Source organism: Pogoniulus pusillus, chromosome 12 (assembly GCF_015220805.1).
Source record: "Pogoniulus pusillus isolate bPogPus1 chromosome 12, bPogPus1.pri, whole genome shotgun sequence".
NCBI classification, from domain to species: Eukaryota; Metazoa; Chordata; class Aves; order Piciformes; family Lybiidae; genus Pogoniulus; species Pogoniulus pusillus.
Window position 1 is genome coordinate 24,682,839 of NC_087275.1, and position 14,668 is coordinate 24,697,506.

The 14,668-nt window shown below is 46.8% G+C and overlaps 1 protein-coding gene across 1 annotated transcript in view; it reads right to left on the reverse strand.

The window, feature by feature from the left end:
- The window catches only part of TSPAN7 (tetraspanin 7), a 111,587-nt gene that overhangs the window by 17,563 nt on the left and 79,356 nt on the right, over positions 1-14,668 (reverse strand). The window contains exons 2-5 of the mRNA XM_064151927.1: positions 12,087-12,275; positions 7,862-7,936; positions 6,383-6,478; positions 3,588-3,743 (exon numbers count right to left, since the gene is read on the reverse strand). Of these exons, the coding sequence (XP_064007997.1) occupies positions 3,588-3,743; positions 6,383-6,478; positions 7,862-7,936; positions 12,087-12,275 (516 nt within the window). The remainder of the gene's footprint in view (positions 1-3,587; positions 3,744-6,382; positions 6,479-7,861; positions 7,937-12,086; positions 12,276-14,668) is intronic.

Consider the following 14,668-nt stretch of genomic DNA (forward strand, 5'->3'; position numbering starts at 1 on the left):
ATGAAAGCAAGCCAACTTGCAGTGTTTAAAACCACATGAATACAACTTTGACCTGAACCCACCCCAGTAACGACGTGAAGGTTTAACACAATACAGATGTCAATGGAAAACTGATGCTGACTTCCTATTACTCCAGATATTTAACACAAGCATGCTTCAGGTGTCCAGTGAGGCATTCTGGTTGCCTTCTCCTGTCAAAGGATTCCAGGCAAGCTACTGAACAATACACAACTTTAAAACATATAACAAAGTTGTTGAGGGGTTTGTATGAAGCTTCTTGGTTCGTTTGCTCTTAGACATTAAATTCCCAGTCCTGCTCCCCAAACTTGATTTTCCTTTTCTAGCTCAGACTCTGACTCCACCATCTGACTACATTCATTGTGCCTCAATTTACATTGGAGCCAGAAGATTCATACACATTTCTGCCCTCCTCTTGGGCAGTCTTTTTTGAGATGCTCCCCTCAGTATAGGAATTTTCACCAAGATGCTCCCCTCTCTTAACTACCCCCCAAAAAAGCATCTGAAATTAGCTTTTCTTGTTAGTAGTGCCTAAATGAATCTAAGCAAGAGATACAAAACTAGAAAGAAGGAAGGAAGGAAGGAAGGAAGGAAGGAAGGAAGGAAGGAAGGAAGGAAGGAAGGAAAGAAAGAAAGAAAGAAAGAAAGAAAGAAAGAAAGAAAGAAAGAAAGAAAGAAAGAAAGAAAGAAAGAAAGAAAGAAAGAAAGAAAGAAAGAAAGATAAAGAAAGTGAGCTAGCATCTATTTTTTCTTTCATTATTCAGCCATCTGCATACACAACCCAGAGCCACCTCTCAACCCCCTTTGCCATGCTTCCTCAAATGACCAACACCCCTCTCAGTTTAAGGTCAATCCCAGGGCATTTTATTTGAAGTTAGAACTTCATTCACTTTATCAGAAGTTAGGAAAAACAGTGAGATCCCTTTCTTGGTTTGGCCTCCCATCCTGTAACAGAGGAGTGTCTCCACATTCCCCGTCCATCCACTCCCCACTCACTTCTGCAAATGCTGCAGGAAGACTTTACATGACCTGGGAGCATTAGGTGCTTGAAAAAAGAGCAGGCAGAAGGGAAGGGACAGTGTCCCTTGTTAGAGACAGGCCATTTGTGAACTACACTGTACCAATTCTTGAACCTCTTTTACAATAACTAAAGACATTTTATTTAATCCTGAGAGTAATGAAGAGGTACATCTAATAGTAGCTGAGGACCAGCACAGCTGTAATTAATTTCTGATTTTTTTAAGTGTACATATTAATTACATCTTGTACATCTTGCTGGAGCACCTCTGCTACAAGGACAGGCTGAAAGAGTTGGGGCTGTTCAGTCTGGAGAAGAGGAGGCTGCGAGGTGATCTTATTGTGGCCCTTCAATACCTGAAGGGGGCTACAATAAAGCTGGGGAGAGACTTTTCAGGCTCTCAGGGAGTGACAGGAATAGGGGGAATGGAGCAAAGCTGGAGGTGGGGAGATTCAGACTGGACGTGAGGAGGAAGTTGTTCAGCATGAGAGTGGTGAGAGCCTGCAGTGGGTTGCCCAAGGAGGTGGTTGAGGTCCCATCTGTGGAGGTGTTTAAGTCCAGGCTGGCTGAGGCTGTGGCCAGCCTGCTCTAGGGTAGGGTGTCCCTGCCTATGGCAGGGGAGTTGGAACTAGATGATCCTTGTGGTCCCTTTCAGTCCTGACTGATTCTATGATTCTACAGCATGTCAGATTCAAGCTTGTTTATTTAACACATCAAGCATCTACAGTTGTGTGTCTTACATGTTATGAAATGAGATTAGATTTCTCAAGCAGTGCTTTTACTCTGTCTGACATGGCTCAATGTCTTCCTAGCTCTTCTGAAATCTCTGCTGCTCCACAGCCTTCAAGAGATGCAACATCTAACAGCAATGGTAATGTGAGACAGAAGAGCTTGTTAAAAAAAAGTGCAAGTTTTGATCACTCTCCTCATCTGAAGACTGTGTTTTCCCAAATCACAATAATCTGTTTCCCAGAGAACACTCCATAAATGTGGCTTCATTGCTCAGTCCTTTCTTTGCATGGAATGAGAGTACAAGAAGCACCCAAGAGTTGGATATACAGCACACAAGTACAGAAAGCACTGTCTATGCACATCCAGGTGTTGATGTCCACTTCAGAGGACAGAAGTGACAATTTATGGAGTATCTGACCATTTGACTTCAAGCACCTGCTCCTTTACTAGGATTTTAGAGAGGAGTACTTCTTGAGGTTTGTTGGTAATGAACTCTGAAGATTAAAACCACTGGATGAACATCAATTAGATAATCCTAATGAGAGCTCTTAAAGATAGGTGTTAGTCCTGTCTGAGATGAAGAAACAGATCAAACGATTTACCCAAGGTCACTGAGCAAGTTTGTGGCAGAATTGGCAAAGAAAATGCATGAATGTTTTCTCTTAGTCCTGTAATTAGATCATTAGTTTAATCCTCTTCAGATAACTCACCATTAGTCTGCACAAACTGCTAGTGATTTGATTAGCTCATAGAGAACTTGTCCTACTCAAGAGTTTTGCAAGATCCACCAAAAAGATGTATCCCCACTATACTTATCCACAGGTAGGGTAACAAGGGTCTTCCACAACACAGACAATATGTATTTGCCTTTTGTCTCTAACACACAGACAGGCTGTGAGTGCTGGGGCTGTTCAGTCTGGAGAAGAGAAGGCTCTGGGGAGAGCTTAACAGTGGCCTTCCAGTACCTGCAAGGGGCCTACAAGAAAGCTGGGAAGGGACTTTTTACAAGGGCTTGTAGTGTAGAATGAGAGGGAATGGAATGAAGCTTGAGGAGGGCAAATGTATACTGGAGATTAGTAAGAAATTCTGTACAGTGAGGGTGATGAGACACTGGAACTGGTTGCCTAGGGAGGTAGTGGATACCCCCTCTCTAGAGGTCTTCAAAACCATGTGGGATCAGGCTCTGAGCAACCTGATCTAGTGGAAGGTGTCCCTGCCCATGGCAGGGGAGTTGGAACTGGATGATCTTAAAGGTCCCCAGTCCCTTCCAGCCTAAACCATTATCTGAATCTCTGAATTAATCTACCACAGAATCACAGAATGTCAAGGGCTGGAAAGGACCTCAAAAGATCAACCAGTCCTACTCCCCTGTGAGTGGTGCTCCTGCCCATGGCAGGAGGGTTGGAACTAGATGATCTTTGTGGTCCCTTCCATCCCTGACTGATTCTCTGATTCTATGAAACCTAGAAGGAAGTGCTGATCAACCTAATCCTCAATGGCAGTTGAGCAGGTGGCATTCAGACGATCCTGTGCCCAGCCAGCATTGCCTCTGTGTGCAGTGCTGTGCCTCGACCTCTGCTGTGAGGAAGAGGAGCAAATCCTCTCCTCATCAGAAATGTTGCTACAGCTGGCCATTTCAGAGAGGCCAGCTTATAGAACCTGAAATCAAGTGGGGGTCAAAGCCCATGCTTACCATCACTCCATCTCAACACAAGTTATCAGTGAACCATCTGAAATGAAATGCAATTGTTAAGTGGCTAACTGCTCCACTGGTGTGATGGTTTCACAACAACTGCCTCTGGCACAACGTCACCGGTACCTTCTGGTTTACTTTAGTGGCAGCCACGGTCATGTTGCGCAGATCCTGAGTATTACAATCACTGGAGTTCATGCAACAGCTTGTAGGGATGCCATGCTTGAAGAAGTAAGGGCTGGTGCTCCAGTTGGTGTAGCTCTGAATGCCGCAGCAGCTCAGCTACAAGGAACAGAAGACAGATTTAAAACAAACGAGCAAATGAACAAATAAGGCAGAATTAAAAGGGGTACAGAATCACTGCTGCCCACCTAGCAAGACCTCCAGTTCTAAGAAGTAGATACCAACCCCTGCCCCATTTATCACAACAGTATCACCTATGTCATTTACAGAAGACAAGCTTCTAAAAAAACAAATAAAGAAGTGCTTTATGAGCACAGGATCACAGAATGTCAGGGGTTGGAAGGGACCTCCAAAGATCATCCAAGTCCAAGCTCCCTGCCAAAGCAGGATCACCTATACCAGATCACACAGGAATGTGTTGAGGTGGTGTGCTCGTTTGAAGCTAGCTAGAATGTTTTGGTGAGAAGAACTAGATTACAGGCTGTGAAAGGGAAACAAGGGTGATGTCTACTTCACTCATAGGCTTGCTGAGAGGTATAAGAACAAGAATCCAAACATAGATAAGGCACTTCTGCTTGGGGCATTGCCTGAGCTGCATTTCTCTCTCTAGCCTCTCTGCCATCTCTCTGATTAATCCACTTTGCTTTCTAAACCCCTGGCTGAACCTCCATTCTTCCTTGGGACTGGGGTAAGGTTGAGATGGGTGGGAGAAGGTGGAAGGGCAGCTGGGAGCCCCCCCCCGGGGACTGAGTTTTCAGGGAGGGCTGTTGTGTTTCTGTATTACCTTTTACCTTGTGTATTTCTGTATGTAACTGTGTATACTGTAAATATCTGCTTGTATATTCTGCTAAGCTGTAAATATAAGCTTCATTCAAATTTCCAGAGCCAGCTGAGTCTAGCCTGGGTGATTTCCAAAGTGTGGGGGGATGAGGAACACCCAAACCACTACAGGCAGGTCTTGGATATCTCCAGAGAGGGCAGTGGTGGAGTCATTGTCCCCGGAGGTGTTCAATCAGCCTGTGGAGCTGGTGCATAGGAACATGGTTCAGTGTTGACCCTGAGTGCTGTGTTGAGGGTTGGACTGGATGATCTTTGAGGTTTCTTTCAACCAGATACATTCTGTGACTCTGTCTCCTTTGCCAGCCTCTTATTGTATTTGTGTGGACATTGTAGCCAGGTGGGGGTTGGCCTCTTCTCCCAGGCAACCAGCAATAGAACAAGGGGACACAGTCTCAAGTTGTGCCAGGGGAGGTCTAGGCTGGATGTTAGGAGGAAGTTGTTGGCAGAGAGAGTGATTGGCTTTGGAATGGGCTGCCCAGGGAGGTGGTGGAGGCACCGTCCCTGGATGTCTTCAAGAAAAGACTGAATGAGGCCATGGTCTAGCTGACTGGCTAGGGCTGGGTGCTAGGTGGGACTGGATGATCTTGGAGGTCTCTTCCAACTTGGTTGATTCTATGATTCTATGTGAAGAGAAGTGCTGTAGTTTATCAGTGATACAGGATGCTACATTATAAAATCCTGTCTCAGCTCAGATATACAAAATCTCATAATCCTATTGACACCCCTAACCTAATTCAAGATCTGGGACCAACAACAAGCTATTGGGACAGGCTCTGTCCTTATTAGGTTGCTTGTTCATTAAAACTCAAGCATCATGGACAGGCAGATCAGTTGAAATATTTTTATGTTAGATCACTTTTGCCAGCCTCTAATTTTGCTTGCAATTTCTACAGGAAATGGCCTCAAGTTGTGACAGGGGAGGTTTGGATTGGATATTAGGAAAAAATTCTTTACTGGAAGAGTGGACAGGCTTTGAAATAGTTTTTCCAGGGAGGTGGTGGACTCACCAGTTCTGGAGGTGTTCAAAAACCATGTAAGCATGGCACTTTGGGAGGTGATTTAATGGCCAAGATGGTGTTAGGTAGACCACCAAGTTGGATTCGATGATCCTAGAGGTCTTTTCCAACCTGGTTAATTCTGTGATTCTGTGTGATTCTGTGATCAGGCCCATATCCTGGGCTGCATCAAGAGAAGTGTGTCCAGCAGGTCGAGGGAGGTGAATTTCACCATCTACTCCACTATGGTGAGACTCCACCTGGAGTACTGCATCCAGTTCTGGAGCCCCTGTTACAGGAAAGATCTGGACATGGTGGAATGTGTCCTGAGTAGGGCCATGAGGATGAATAGAGGGCTGCAGCCCCTCTCCTTTTGAGACAGAGTGAGTTGGGGTAGTTCAGTCTGGAGGGGAGAAGGTTCTGAGGAGAGCTTATTGTGCCATTTCACTATTTGAAGGGGGCCTACAGGAAAGCTGGTGAGCAACTTTTTAAGGTGTCAGGTAGCGATAGAACTGGGGGAATGGAGCAAAACTAAAAGTGGGAAAATTCAGATTGGATGTTAGGAAGAAGTCCTTCACCACAACAGTGCTGAGATACTGGAACAGGTTGCCCAGGGAGGTGGTGGAAACCCCATCCCTGCAGGTCTTTAAGGCCAGGCTGGATGTGGGTCTGAGCAACCTGATCCAGTGTGAAGTGTCCCTGCCCAAGGCAGGGGGGTTGAAGCTAGATGACCCTTGCCAACCCTGACAATTGTATGATTCTGTGATCTTAGAGGTCTTTTCTAAACTGAAACAACTCTATGACTCTGTGAGTGTCATACACAGCTTGCAGACTGAGCCATCCACACTTCCTGTTCTGTGACCAAATCCAAACACAGCCTTTAACACCCAGTTCTAGACTTACACTTTCCTGTACGTTATCCACTGCATGGCTCCGCTCATCGTTCTTGTTGTAATTCTGGATTGCTTCAGTGTACGTCCTAAGGAAAGTGTCCTTGATCTGTGAGGGAGAGACAAAGCACAGCCCGTGAGAGGAACAAAAACTGGCACACCTGAAACTGCTTCTGCAGGAAGCAAAGGTATTCCCAAACCTAGAAAGGCACCCAAACTAGTCCTTCCCTCTCCTTTTCAAGTGTGTTTTCAGAGCTGGCAGAGTTCCCCTGTAACTGTCCTGCTGTTCCTCAAGTGGGGTCTATCGGACACAGAAAACTACCCCAGCAAAGTGCTACATTTTTCAGATCAGAAAATGACTTAATCTGTAAGAGAGACATCCTGTGAAGCATTTGCCCAAGCACTTTGTTCCAGCACTAAGTCTGAAGGGTACTGTGTGCTTCTCTTTGCTCACAGTTGCCCAATGGGAGCTGAAACTTGTGCAGATGCCTTGGTGACAGAGGCCAGTGGCATCAGAAGACATGAGTCACCCGACCAGGCAGCACCAAAGGTGTCTGGATAAACAACAAGAGGTCTTTCAGCTGGAGAAGGTCAGGCACATCACTGGGAATGGCACTTTAGCTGGGTTGGCAGAGGATTTGGGCAACCCACATGGCTGTGACCTTCATGAGATTGCCTTTCTCAAAAGGGAGCAGTAGCCTGACACTGAGGCTGCTGCAGGTTGGGTCAATGCTCAGCAGATGGACAAGTATTTCAGGATCAAATTAAAAACCACCCAGCACTTGCCAGGGCAGACAAGCCTATAGCAAGGGTGTCAGAAGAGGAGACTAGAAAACAAGTTCACATGAAGAGACAAGAAGGGTCTCTGGGTAGGCTTGTCCTGGTTCAGCACTAATGGCACATTGCTCCATGGACTTAAAGGCAGAGCCAGGCTTGATTACAGTGGATAAAGCAGAAGTGCTACTACAAATCTAAACTATCATGCTTTTTAAAAGCTTCTTCGTGTCCCAGTTTCCTGTCTCACTGTATTTCTAATCTTTCCTTATTCTCAGGATAGAAACAAAATCCCATCCCACTCACTCACCCCAAAGAAGGAAAGCAGAATGTACCAAACATGGAGCACTAGTGCAGCAGTGCTCTCTGCCTTGAATAAGCCCTTGCCTGGCTGAAGGGCTGTTTAACAGAAGCATCTAACCTATTTTGCAGCCTTCAGCATACATAAAAGATCTTACATGATGTGATGCACAAAAAACAGTAGCTCCAGAGTATATTACCAGGCAGCTGAGGCCAGGAAGCTCTGGCTAAATCTCTTCATTTGGAATTGCATCAGTTTTTCAGAGCTGTTTTTGTTGCCCATCAGCCACATCCCTGGAGATGTGTATGGAGCTGCCGAGCTCAGTGACTTGCACATCCTCCACACTCCAGAGGACTTCTCAGCAGCTCCTGCCCAGGGAGGCACTGCCATATGCAGACTCAGCACATTTCCACCTACCTCGTGGCGAAACACAAACCCTGAAATGCCAGCCACTAGCTCAGCCAGGAACACCAGGGACAAGAACATGGCATACTGAAAAGGAAGGAGGCAAGAGAAATCAGAATGTGACAGGCTTTTGTCTCAGCACAGCTACTGCTCAGTTATCACAGTTAACTTTCTGCTCTGGATACCCTCCAGAGATGCTAAGCAACCAAAGGCCTTTTGGAGGTGATATGCAGGTTCTTGCCTGAATGAACATATGTGTTGATACAACTCACAAATTACATGTATGGTGTAATGACTGAGTTCTCTGGCCTTTCTGTTCCCACATTTCTTGGTGTCCTCAGAGAAATTAAAACACACTCACATGCCACAGGGGGACCCAACTGGCTCAGGTTTTGAGCTCGCAGTAAGGAATACAAACAGACCCCTCATGCATGGCACTCTGCTAAAGCAAACAGGCTTCTCCAGGTGTTTTAGGTGGAAATTATCTATCTCCTTTCTAGACTGGGATTTGCTGATTCCTGAAGTTTGTCCAGTGAATGAACTGAACCACTGATGTCACTGGCAATACTAACATGTCATACTAGACAGATGTCTCAAACACTTGGCTAAGCCAAGACCTGTGCTTGGCTGTAGAAGCATTTGCGTCCAGTGCTAAGCAAGCCTTGGATATGCTTTCAGTGTAAACTGTTTGTAGTGGGTTTCTCTGGCAAGGAAGACTTTTTTCCTTTGGTGACAGAACACTGGAACAGGCTGCCCAGGGGGCTGTGGAGTCTCTCCCTCTAGACATATTCAAGACCTGCCTGGATGTGTTTCTGTGTGATTTGGTACAGGTGATCCTGCTCTGGCAGGGGCGTTGGACTGGATGAGATTTGGAGGTCCCTTCCAGCCCCTAACATTCTGTGTTTCTGTGGTAGTGGTGGAGCTACAGGGGTGGCTCCTAGAAGCTTTCCCCATGTCTGATAGAGTCAATGCCAGCCAGCTCCAAGACAGACCTGTCACTGGCCAAGGCCAAGCTCTTCAGCAACAGTGATAGCACCTTTGTCTTAACATATTTAAAAGGAGGGGAAAAAACTGCTGAGAAACAGCTGCTGGGATAGAGACTGTGTGAGAAAAACAGCCACGTGAACACCAGTCAGTGAAGAAGGAGGGGGAGAGGCGCTCCAGGCACTGGAGCAGATATTCCCCTACAGCCTCTGGTGAAGACCACAGTGGCTGTCCCCCTGCAGCTCATGGAGGTTAACAGTGGTGCAGACATCTCCCTGCAGCCCATGGAAGACTCCACATCAGAGCAGGTGGACATGCCCGAAGGAGGCTGTAATCCCATGGGAAGGCTATGCTGGAGCAGGCTGTTTGCAGGACCTGCAGAGGAGAGTCCACACTGGAGAAGGTTTGCTGGCAGGACCTGTGGCCCTCTGGGGAACCCACACTGGTGCAGTCTGTTCCTGAAGGCCTTCATGCCATGGAAGAGACCCATGCTGGAGCAGTGTGTGAAGAACTCCAGCCTGTGGGAAGGACTCACATCAGAGAAGTTCATGGAGAACTGTCACCCGTGGGAGGGACCCCATGCTGGAACAGGGGAAGAGTGTGAGGAGTCCTCCTCCTGAGGAGGAAGGAGCAGCAGCGTTAACATGTGATGAACTGACCACAGCATCCACTCCCCATCCCCCTGTGCTGGTGGAGCAGAGGAGGTAGAGAATTCAGGAGCAAAGTCAAGCCCAGGAAGAAGGGAGGGGTGGTGGAGTAAGTGTGCTTTAAGGTTTAGTTTTATATTTCTCATCACCTGACTCTGATGGGTAATAAATTACATTCATTTTTCCACAAGTTGAGTCTATTTTGCCCAGAAGAATTGGAGACTGATCCCTCCTTGTCCTTACCTCGACACAAAAGGCTTTTGCTGTGTTTTCTCTCCCTTGCCCAGTTGAGGAGGGAAGTCATAAAGTCACTTTGTTGGACACCTGACATCCAGCCAGGGTCAACTACTGAAAATAAACCCAATCAGAGATAAAAGAAGGCAAAGAAAGAAACAGATCCCAGCAAAATGAGATGGCAGGCTTAATTGGTTGGTGTGAACATCACCTTTTTTCTCCACGTGCTAAATAACAGCTAATTGAAAAGGAAGCATTAAGTTCAGTCCTATCAAAATTTAGTGGGGGGGAAAAAAAAGGACAAATTACTTTGTAATGCATAGTTGTGGAAGAAGAAAGGACAACAGCAAAGGCAGGACTAGAAAAACCATTCTCTCCAATTAATGTAGCTGTCAATCCACTGCTTGTTCTGTTCAGGAGAGGCAGTTGTTGCAGTGTTTCTTACAAGTGCAATGAGAATAAAGCCATTTGCCTGGAACAGGAGGTGCCACCATCAGTGGCACACCTTTAAAACAGTGACATGACTTGTGGAGCAACTACTAGAGCCTGATTTCCTGTGGATTTATATTGTCACTCACCTTTATCCCTTTCTCATCTGGGCTGCAGTAACCCCAACACCACCAGCAAGAGACAGCAGCGGTGCACCTACGACAGCTGACAATGAGCACATAACCTGCTGCTGGATTTGCAGCTGCTACCTCGCCCTTACTGTGCCACCAGCTGCAGAAATGAACTCTCTTTAATCACAGAATCACAGAATGTCAGGGGCTGGAAGGCATCTCCAAAAATCATCCAGCCCAACTGCCCTGCCAGAGCAGGATCACCTAGAGCAGATCACACAGGAATGCATCCAGGCAGGTTTTGAATATCTCCAGAGAGGGAGACTCCACAACCCTGCTGAGCAGCCTGTTCCAGTCTTCTGTCACCCTCACAGGGAAAAACATTTCCCTTCATGTTTCCATGGCACTTCCTATGCCTGAACTTCCACCCATTATCCTGTCATCGGGCATCCCAAATGTCCTTCTTGAAAATGTGGCTCAGACTGGGCAAGAATCATCCCATCTCCTTTGAAATCATCCCCCAAAATCTTGTAGCAGGAGATGCATTGTCCTGTCAAGCACCACCTCTGTGCTTCACGAGGGCTGTTTCCACCCTTCAAATCATTTTGCTCCTGAATATGTCTGGAAATACATTTGCCATGCAGGCTTGCTTCAGCTATAGTTACTTTGCACTTTAAGGTGGGATGGAAAACTCAGAACAGACATAGAAGGGCAGGAGCAAAACTGGACTGAAGGACAGAGGCTGTACCTCTGCTTAGTGCACCTTGAGTCCATGATGCTTTTGGGATGAGGACAAACATACCATACAGAGCTGTGTTTTCTGGGGCTGTCTTGTTTTTATTCTAGTGAAAGCAGAAAAAGAAAGGCTGATGTGCTCTTATAGAATCACAGAATGGTTTGGGTTGGAAGTGACTTCTAAAGGTCCAACTCCTCTGCAGTGATCAGGGACATCTGCAACTAAATCAGGTTACTCAAAGCTTTGTTCAGCCTGACCTTGACTATGACCAGGGATGGGGCCTCAACTACCTCCCTGACAAACTTGTTCTAGCGTTCCACCACCTTCACAGCAAAGAGCTTGTTCCTAACATCCAATCTAAATCTACTCTTCTCTAATTTGAAGCCATTGCACTGATTCTATCACCACAGGCCCTTGTACACAGTCTCCATTCTTGCTGTAGGCCCTCTTCAAGTACTGGAAGGCTGCTATTAGGTTTCCCTGGAGCCTTCTCTTTTCCAGGCTGAACAACCCCAGCTCCTTCAGCCTGTGTTTGTAGCAGAGGTGGTCTAACTCCCTGATCATTTTTGTGGTCCTCCTCTGGACTCACTCCATCAGATCCATGTCCTCCCTGTATTTTCTGAAGATACTAACTAATTTTCCCAGAGGTTTCAAGTCAGAGTACTAAAATGACCCTTTAAAAATCCATCCTCCCAATGAACATCACATTTATGATGATTAGGGTATGTTTTAAGACTGGAAATATACCTGTTGTCTGGTTCACAGAAAAGCAGCATGATAACAGAACTACTCATGGAGTAATTCATCAGCAGTATTTCACCCTGCTCCAAACCATACATGGGCTTGTACACCATGTGGTAGCAAAATTCATTCATACTCAACTGGCTTTGGCAAAGAATTTTTTTCTCCTTCTTCATCCAAAAGATGCCCATGCTGAACATTAAGATAATAAAATCTGGCTCATGTGCCTGAAGAAACATGTTAACATCTGGTGAAGCTTGGCAGGGGCTGGGGGGAATCCCAGTGCATCAACAAAACCCCTTCCCCTCTGGCTTAAGGCACTCTGGCACGCTTACCAGTTTCAGCATCCATGGGCTGCCGCGACAAGTGGCGAAGCAGCCGAAAAGCCCAAAGACGATGATTGTGGTACCCGTCCCGATGAGCACATAGGGGGCATTGGTGGAGTTCTCAGCGATGAGAGAGATGTATGTGCCAAGGGTAAGCTTGCCCCAGACGCCGACTGCAAGGAGGATAACGCCTGTGATCTGCAAAGCAAGAGGAGAGAGCTGTCAGGAGCTACCAGGGAAGGCATCCAAATTCAGCACACAGCAATCCTTGAAGAGATTCATTGCTGCTGGTGTGCTGGCAGAAGAAAGCCTCAAGACTTTCACTAACTCCGGAGGGATGGACAGGGAAAATTAATTTCAAGCATCTGGAGATGTTGCATTAAGACTGCCACTGGAGGACAAAAGTCTAGGACTAATCATTGCAAAGCTGATGACTTCCAAGGGAGGATGCAGCATGCCATCTGCCGGAACAGGCTCTCTGCTCCTGCAGTGCCCTGAGAGAAGTGGCCAACTCCATCACTCTTACTGAAAGCCAGCAGTAACTGCTGTCATGTCACACCCCCTGAGTTTTGTCACAAACAATACCTGAACCACGAAAATTTGCTGCTTGATGTCCTGTCCTTCTTAAAGGCAAAGTGCCAGGAGTACAGACATCCCATGCAGTACATTACTTGAGCAAGTGACTCCCCCTGGCTGTGCAGAAGCTTGCCCCCTTTAACAAAGGGCAGGAGGACACTGGTGGGTCCTGGGAGCACTCAGCCTCTCGACCAAAGCTCCCAAGCAGAGATTGCCATGCTGCAGAGCAGCCAGGAAATGCAAGCTCCCAGCAGCAGCAGGGACACAGAGGAAACCCATGATGTGCTGCATGCTGACATCAAGCAGTGACCACAACAGATCATCATCTGCTGATCGTCACCTGATGCTGTCATGTCTGCTACAGGACTGTGCACAGAGTCACAGGATTAAACAGGTTGGAAAATACCTCTAACACACACACACACACACACACACACACACACACGTGCGCACACACACACACACACATCAAGACCAAAGGTGGGACACAAAGGGTCAGATCTGCAAATGCTTCCTGAATTCCTCCCAAAACTTCTAACTAGCTGCTCCAGGCCAGGGTTGAGGGGCAGGAGCCAAATAAATGCCTTGGCAGCATTCTTCTGTTTGCTTTACAGGTTTTCTCTCCTGAGCATCTTTACACTGCTAGGAAGTCTTGAAATTCAGAACTATTATGTCAGGGTTACTCTGAAGCTGTTCTTTGAGGGCATCCTTGTTCCCAGTTATGTTGCACTCAAAAATCCCAGCTGAGCTATGCTGCAAGCTCTTTCAGCTACTTTTTGTCCACTGAAAGCCTTCCTGAAAGAAAAAACAGCTTTGGGACTTTTTCACCTAAGTTGCCTCATAAAGGACTACACAGGGTGCAGCCCCATCATTGTCTTCCAACTGTGCCTTTCCACCATCCTGCTGCTTCATGCTGGCAGGCAAAGGAGCTTGTCCTCTGCTCGACTTGTTCCTGCGGCAGTGGCAGCAAGTGGGGCTCTGATGCAGCGTCTCTCTCTGTCCAGAAAGGGAACTGTGCTCAGCAGACCTGGTGAACAAACAGAACCACTGAAGGAAAACGCTAGGAGGAGGGAAGACACAAAATAGATGTTCCAAAGAAAGATACAAGGGGAAGTGATGCAGGGAAAAAGAAGAACCAAAAAAAGAATAGAAGAGAAACAGAAAGATACCAGGTAGATAGAAGCAAACTAACGTGCCTTGAGAGAGAGAACATCCTTTCCACACCAGAAAGAAAATATCACCGGGCAGCTTTGGCACTTTACTGCTCACCTGCTCATTCCTTTCCTTCCCCCACACTTCCCAGATCTGTAAGGAAGACGTGTCCCCACCTGGTTCCCACTCAGAGGACACCAGAGTGCAGCACTGCTAGGGAAACACATCACATCCCTCTGTCTCTCAAAGCCTCCTCTGCTCTCCTCGATCAGCCACAGCAGGCTGATCACACTTTCAGGACAGGATTAGCAGAGCTTTCTGCTCTCCTGCCCAAGGCTGGTGTAGGAATAATCTAACTCGTGCCCATCTTTCAGAGCAGTTGCATGAAAAGTGCTGATTCTCTGCTCTTGCACCAGCTAACAGCAGAGCACCATAACAAATCACCAAGTCCTTTACCTACCCACAGACATCAAACACCTCTGGTCCCAGCCACACAAAAAACTATTCTCACCTCTCTCCCTCTCCTTCTTAGTAAAAGCTTTTTCAGAGGGTGCAGGCTAATCAGCAAAGACCAAAAGAGATCTGCGAGGGCCTTGGAAATCACAGAATAACTTCTAGTTTCTTGCCTCCAGTTCGACAAAGGGCTGGTTTCCGTGCCTGAGCTGCTGAAAGCTTTACCACTGTCCCCTGGGAGATGTAAAAGAAGCATTCACTGCCCAAATGAACAGGACGCTTCACATTTGAAAGAGAAGTCATGCCTTGTAACACAAAGCATTTTTGTCAGCTGTTTGACACCATTGCTAACCCTTCACTATGCATTTTAAGAGTTTCATTTCCCCCCATCCAAATTTACAGCACACACA